This window comes from Echinops telfairi, unplaced genomic scaffold (assembly GCF_000313985.2).
Source record: "Echinops telfairi isolate 266 unplaced genomic scaffold, ASM31398v2 ScPeMD7_7469;HRSCAF=8507_0, whole genome shotgun sequence".
In the NCBI taxonomy this organism is placed as follows: Eukaryota; Metazoa; Chordata; class Mammalia; order Afrosoricida; family Tenrecidae; genus Echinops; species Echinops telfairi.
In genome coordinates this window covers 40,781,559-40,788,800 of record NW_022111372.1, presented here as the reverse complement: position 1 = coordinate 40,788,800, position 7,242 = coordinate 40,781,559, and the positions used below count along the sequence as shown (strand labels likewise).

General features: G+C 53.7%; 1 protein-coding gene across 1 annotated transcript in view; it reads right to left on the bottom strand.

The window, feature by feature from the left end:
• DIP2A (disco interacting protein 2 homolog A) overlaps positions 1–7,242 on the bottom strand; it is a 99,613-nt gene that overhangs the window by 32,577 nt on the left and 59,794 nt on the right. Inside the window, exons 17-22 of the mRNA XM_045284552.1 lie at positions 6,704–6,818; positions 4,954–5,093; positions 4,540–4,676; positions 4,344–4,424; positions 3,625–3,752; positions 2,333–2,447 (exon numbers count right to left, since the gene is read on the bottom strand). Of these exons, the coding sequence (XP_045140487.1) occupies positions 2,333–2,447; positions 3,625–3,752; positions 4,344–4,424; positions 4,540–4,676; positions 4,954–5,093; positions 6,704–6,818 (716 nt within the window). The remainder of the gene's footprint in view (positions 1–2,332; positions 2,448–3,624; positions 3,753–4,343; positions 4,425–4,539; positions 4,677–4,953; positions 5,094–6,703; positions 6,819–7,242) is intronic.

Sequence of the window (7,242 nt, the reverse complement as noted above, 5' to 3'; positions counted from 1 at the left end):
TATATTTACATATGTACATGCCTGTATTTAGACCTCTATAAATGTCCTTTGCCTCCTGACAAACCCATTGATAAGATGGACAAAAGAACCAAACAGACACTTCACACAAGGGTATACATGACTGGGAAATCAGTAATAAAGGGAATCTAGATTTAAATTACAAAGTAGATTTACGTAACTATTAACAGTATGGTAGACCCTTGACAAGATGGACTGACACACGGGTGCCACAACGGGTTAGAATGTAACACTAACTGTGAGGACGCATGGGACTGGGCGGTGCTCACTCTGCTGTGCCTTGGGTCGCGGTCCGTCGAACCGACTCAGCGGCACCTAACCGCACACCAGCACCAGCACCCGTGTTGGTGAGGATGTGAAGGCACTAGAACTCACATCCACTGTGACCAGAGTGCAAAACGAATCAACCTCTCTGGAAAATCCGGCAGATTTTTCTAAGTTAAATGTACACGAACCATATGATCCAACTATTTCACGCTAGGTATTCATCCAAGAGAAATGAATATGCCAAAGAGTTGTTCATAGATTATTATTCATACCAGATTAATTAATTGTTTCCTATGAGAAACAACCTAAATATCAGTCAATGTGAGTGACTGGGTAAATGAACTGTAATATATCTATATAATGAAACACTTCGGTAATAAAAAGAAATAGCTCACTGACCCACACAACAGCATGGAGGAATCTCTAAAATGTTCCACTGAGGTTTAGAAGCTATACCGAAGAGGGTGATCACATTGCACGATTCCAATGATACAGAGCTCCTATAATAGGAAAAACTAACTGATAGTGGCTCAAAGGAGAGCAATAGTTCTCTGGGACTGGAGGGGTTGGAAACTAACCCCAAAGTCCTTATTGTTGGAGTGATAGAAATGTCTAAAGACTGTATTATTATGGTAGTGGTGATGTAGGTGCATACAGTGATCAAAAGTCATCGTGTACACTTAAAAACGGGTTCATTTTACCTGTTAATTATATACAATAAAGGCTTTTTTTTAAAACCTTACTAAGTGATACAGTAAAGATTTGTGTACTTCACTGCAAATTTTATCTTCCCTGAAAGAAAAAAAATCTCCCAAACACTAGCTCAGTACATGGCTAAAGACATGAGCACCCATGAGGGAGGGAGGGTGGGGAGGGAGGGGAAAAAATGAGGAGCTGATACCAAGGGCTCAAGTAGAAAGAAAATGTTTTGAAAATGATGATGGCAACAAATGTACAAATGTGCTTGACACAATGGATGTATGGATGGATTGTGATAAGAGCTGTACGAGCCCAATAAAATGAATTTTTTAAAAAGTAGACACACACACAAAGACATGAACACCGACCATGGATGGTGCAGAGCGGAGGATGACTCCACACCGTATCAAAACACAGGCAGCCCGGAGCGGAAGCAGTGCGTAATCAGCAAATCCAACAACATCTCCTGGGACGGTAGAACCTAGGCCTGGGTCTCTAGGAATTCATTGTACTAGGCTTTAAATTTTGCTGTACGTTGAAAATTTTTCTATCATCAAAGTTGGGGGGGGGGCAGTACAGAGGTGTACAGGTTCTTTCCCACCATTGCAGCCCTGAGGAGTTGGTCTACAGACCCTGGGTTACATTTTCATTTTAAGGCATTCGCACGGCTAACAGCCTTATGAATCTGTTACTGAGGTAACAAATCATGATGCACTAATACTTCAGATGCAGCGCTGGACAGTCAGGAAACGCTAGTCCTTGCTGAGCACACATTTACTTAGCTCCCATTGTTGCAGGCCAAGTAGGATGGAGATGGACTCCTTTGGGTGGTTAGCTACAATTGAGTTTAGTCTGACGTCTGTTGATCCCAAATGCGTGAACTAGACCTGCTCCATAGGGGCTTCTCAGCCCTTTGGAAGCAGCTGTTCAGACCCATCTTCTGGGTGGGTTCCAAGGGCCAACCATACTCAGCTGCTTCACCCTCTACACCACCCAGGGACTCCACAGGATCCTCGGGACCAGCCAGCCAGCCAGTGAAACCCAGCAACCAACCATGGAGCGAAAGGGACCTGGCCTTCCGAGTACAATGATCAAGAGGGCTGCGTTTCAAAGCCAAGCTGAAGACAGGGACAGGTAGAAGGAAGGAGGGTGGAAAACACAGCTCCCTGTACATGCAGGCACAGAAGAATGGGGAATGCCACCCACACATGGAAAACCAACTGGAGAAAGGTTTGTTGAAACCCTAAGCAAGGCCACTGGGAGCGCACGAGGGCAGGAAGCGGGCCGAGAGATGAGGAGGGAGGGCAGGAGCGCAGAGGTGAGGAGCAGAGCGAGGCTGCCTGCCCACCTGCAGCACACGGCTCATCCACTGGAAGCTGTCCTCCTCCGAGGCATCGGGCCGCTGCTCGGCCACCAGGACAATGCGGTCGTCGTGCAGCACCGTCACGGAGAACACGGCTATCCTGCAGCAGAGGACAGAGAGGCGAGGGAGGCGCAGATGGCCCACAGAGCCAGAACGAGGCAGGCGGTGCGTTCGAAACTCAAATGTAAAAGTGGGCTGCTCACTAAGAATTATGACAATCGCAGAAACAGAGGATCTCTGGGCCAAACAAGCCACCAGACACTGGTTTTGAAAGGACATGGTCCTTGTTTCTAATGTGCACCCGTGTGGGAACATCCTGGTCTACAACGTCGACTCTGTTTAATCTACTCACATCCATCAGCCGTGCCCACGGGCCAGCCTGCGCATTTCACTGTGCTTACTGACCGAGAGAGAGGCTTGCCGCGAGTCGGATCGACTTGATGGCAGTGAGGTTTTGTTCTTTTTTAAATGACAAACGTGAGTGTATTGTTTCCACGGTCTTCCGCTCAAGAATTTTCACGTGCTCCCTGTGTTTCTGCGTAGTCCTGTTCCGCGTCTCTGTCAAACCTGGGGGTGACCTCTCTCTCTCTCTTCCCTTCCAAGAGCTGCTCTCCCTTCAAACCACCAGGTTAGTGTGGTCTGCTGGGTCAACCTGGGGCAGGTCTATGTTCCCTTGGCTGACACACACGCACACACACAGTCTCACGTAACAAACCTACTGCATGTGTCACTGTCCTTATTTTCATTCACTTGCAGCACGTCCTGATTTGTCTCTTGCCAAAAAACAATGTTTCAATAGGTGCCTTTTTGTGACAAAACTCCCGAAATGTGTATTCCCAAGGCTATTCGTAAATTTGAGTGTGCGGTCTGGTGGACATCTAGATTCCAACTTCCCTTTCAAAGTGTGAACATCCTCCCTGATGCTGTCATCTCGTGTTCAGCCCGTACTGTGGAGGCAGCGCGTTTGGATTTTCGCTTCGTGTTTCACTGTCTTCCCTTGGGCTGGCCTGTCTTCCTGCTCCTTTGCCCAGTTTACATGCTTAGATCCAATTTTTCCAAAGGATTGAATGAACTTTAGACGGTAGGAATATTAATGCCAGCCACCTTTCTCACCACACTTCGCCTCATCTTTGCCTCTACATGAGATTTTCTGATGCCTAGAAAGCCCCAGGCTTTGCGCACACACATGTACTGGCATGCCTCTTTCCCCTCCAGACAGGCTCCCAAACCTCAACCAAGGGGGACCGAAGTGCACACATGGGGCCCGCCAGCATCACCTGCCTCTGTAGACAAACTTCATGGGCTCCACGGCCAGAGCAGTGGCCACCACGTCGTCTGCACTGTGTCTGCGCCCGCCGACTGCCATCAGCCCATCCAGCTTGCCCACGACGAAGACCAGGTTGTCCTGGGGGCAAGGAGGCCAGTGAGCCCGGCACAGACAGGCATGTTCTGGTGCCCACAGTCTAAGTGGGACTCACCGGCGGGATGGGGGCTGTTGGGGAAACAGCACAAGGAAAGGTACAGAGGAAGGGGTGGGGGCTGGCGGCTGGAACAAAACTCGAGGGCAGCGGTTCTCAACCTGGGGTCAAACGACCCTTTCACAGGGGCCAACTGATTCATCACAGTAGCAAAATGACAGTGATGAAGTAGCAACAAAAATAATGTTATGGTTGGGGGAGCACCACAACATGAGGAACTGTATGGAAGGGTCGTGGCATTAGGAAGGTGGAGAACCACTGCTCTAGGGGAATCTGTGAAAAACTTTGGCAAGGGCAGGCCCCCCCAAGTTCGAAGCCCATGATACTTTGAGCTGACAGAGGCCCAGGGAACTATCCGTCCTGTGCATTACAGGGCACTCACATTGCCAGGTTACCATCACCTCATGACTACCCCGTGTGCCCTCTGAGGGCCAAATCACCTGACTGAGCACCCCTGACAGAGCCCCTCAGAGATCTTTCACACCTGTGAGGGTCCTGGTGGCTAGCGATGCACTCACCGGCCCAATGAAGCCCAGCAGGCCGGACCTGGTGAACGGCCTGTCCGAGGCAGGAGCTCCTCCTGCAGTGAGCGGGGTGGTCTGCACAGAATGCAAAGGGGGTCAGGCAGACAGCAAGGCCTCACGAAGCCAGTGTGCTTGGGAGGCCCACAGGTGCCGGGTCTAGACGTCGCACAAAGCCCCGGAGGGTACAGACCTCAAAGACATTCTTTGTGATCCCAAGCAGTCCGTAGTACGCGGTGCCTGTGGCGCTGGAGTGGACACAGATCTCCCCGACTTCGTCCGTCTTACAGAGGTAAGGGGTCCCTTCAACCTTCACCACACACACGCTGGCTAAGAGGGAGAAACAGGGCCTCGAAATCAGAGCTGACGAGAGCACCTCACTCACCAGGACCGACCTCCTCTGTCCTGGCAGCTGGGAGGGCATTCTAGACGCAGGGAGTTCCCAGGAGAAGGGATTTCGTGAGGTGCAGGCCGTGCACTGCATCTAAGGGCGTGCCCAGTGGCACTGAGAAGTGTGTTTAGACTTTTCCACCCAGAGCTCAGGAGCCATGCTATCCCACCCCACGTATCGCCAAGTGGAACTGGACGCCGTGGGAGGCACCCTTACCTCCCGGCATCACCTGGCCAACATCCTGCACGGTCAGCACAGCCAGTTTCTCCTCGGTGTCCACACGGATCACACCGTAGCTGAGGCCACTCATTGACAGGATGGCTTTTCTGGGAGGGGGTCCTCCCAGATCAGGAGGTCTGGAAAACAGAGCCACCATCCAATTCACTGCAGGGGTGAGGAGAAACCCTACCTGGAATCCGGGGTGCCCAGCGTGGACACCCTGCAGCCTAGCTGTGCACCCTCAGCCTCACATGGTGCAGAGATATGCATCTGAGTCTGGCAGACAGTGCACAGTCCTGACAGGGGAGGCCAGTACCCCTCTTCAGAAAGGGCCTGGGATCCCTGCTGTATGGGGACACTGCTGCCAAGAGCTGAGTAGCAGGTGCATGGGGAGGCCAGGGGAGTGAGCAGTCCAGCTGGGCTGGAGCGTCTGCTGCAAGGAGCCATGAGGTAGGGGTGACAGAGATCACCGGACAGCGAGGTGCCAGGCAGCCCCAGCTGTCTCGGCCACACCCTGCCAGCTCGGACACCATCTCCCTGTAAGCCCGCAGGGTCTTCCCGCCTCGGGCCCACATCTGAGAGTGGCTTCTAATGCAGCCCCAGACCCAGGGCGCTGAGAAACAAAGGACCCTCCCCAGTCCTCTGCTACGAGGGAAATTACACCGCCCTGCAGAACAAACCCCAGCAGGTCAAAGAGATAAAGAATAATTTGCAGTTGTGGAAAAAGGGGTCTCCTTCTCATGCTATGATTTTAAAACGCATATTACTGAGTATGCATGAGCACATACTACTTATATGGATGAGTATGATATAGAAAAAAAAGCAACCACCACTGAAGATTGAATTCTAGTGGCTGAGTGGAAGCGGGAGCCTGGACACAGGAGCGGGACTATGAACCCATCAGATCAGGCCTGCAGGAGGGCTGGTGCAGGGTGGGGCTGCAGGAGAGAAGCTGGGGCCGGGAGAGCAGCCAGCTCTGCGGGCTGGTATGGGTGGCAGAGGCACTGCAGTGTGGCGATGGCACTGCAGTGTGGCGATGGCACTGCAAAGTGGTGGGTTTCAAGGTGCCCACACACAGAGGGGCACAAGGAAGGCAGTCACACAAGGGCAGTGAGTCCTCTTCAGGATAAGGGCTGGGGTGCTGGTCACCAGGGAGGGGCTGCTGAAGCCCAGGTGCTGTGCCCAGATGGTGCTCCTGGCTGAAGGGGGCCCAGCCAACCACTGTGGAACCAGTCAGGGTTCCCAGGTCACAGTGGGGCCCGTGGCTGGGAGCACAGCTGAGAGGAGGAGCAGGTAAGGACCGCAGGTGCTCAAGCCTCTCACATACACGGGTGGGGGCTGAAGCTCAGAGTGTGGCTGCTGAGCAACCATGGGATGAGGCTGGGCCATCCCATCCCGCCTGGATATGCCAACGTCCCGTCCAAAACAGAGCCCTGCCCGCTTTCCTCCCTGATATCCTGCTAAGAGGCAGGATACTGCGTTGGAACTGGCCAGGTCCGGCTAGAAGGCCCAGTGAGGCAGCGCCTCCTGTAGGCTCTTGTGGGGACAGGAGGACGGCTGCCCAGACAGTGCCTGCCTGCGCGCCCCCCACCCCCCCCCCCACCCCCCACCAACCAGAGCATGCGCTATGTGAGAGTCTGAGACGAAGTCATCAACAGGTAGCGAGCACACCACCCTGTCCTGTCTGCCACCTGACTGGCACTAGAGAGGACTATGCATCTGGGCCTCCCGGCAGAAAGGAGACTACCTTCGGACAGCCACCGTGAGTGTCTCAGGGGAGCAGGCACAAGGGCAGATGACCTCCGGCCGCAGGCCCCTGGACTGGAAAACGTTGAGGAAGGCGTCACAGGAGGAGATGGACCCTGCGAGAGAGGAGGAGAGGGACAGGTCAGGAGGTGGGCAGAGGCCATCCTGTCACCTGCCACCTGATGCTCAGGGAGGTGTGCAGAGGCACAGGGTGTTTACAGGAAAGGGCTGCCACGAGGAGACAGTTTATCTCATCGCAGACCAGCTCTGCCAGGGCGCCTCCCACAAGCCCAGGTCTGAGAGTGCTGTCTCACGACAGGGAACGCCGAGCCCTGACCTCCAGGCTGGCCTGACCCGATCGGGCCACTCTGAGTGCCCTGCACAGGTCAGGAGAGAGGTGCTGGGGTGGACACACTCCCTGGGGGGTGGATGCTCAAGCTCATGATGACAGCAGCCCCCAGCCCCAAGCCTGGACTGGGGGCGAGAACCTTCTGCCCCATGGCAGAGGCCTGGAAGGGCCTTGGAACAAGGGAGTGGGGC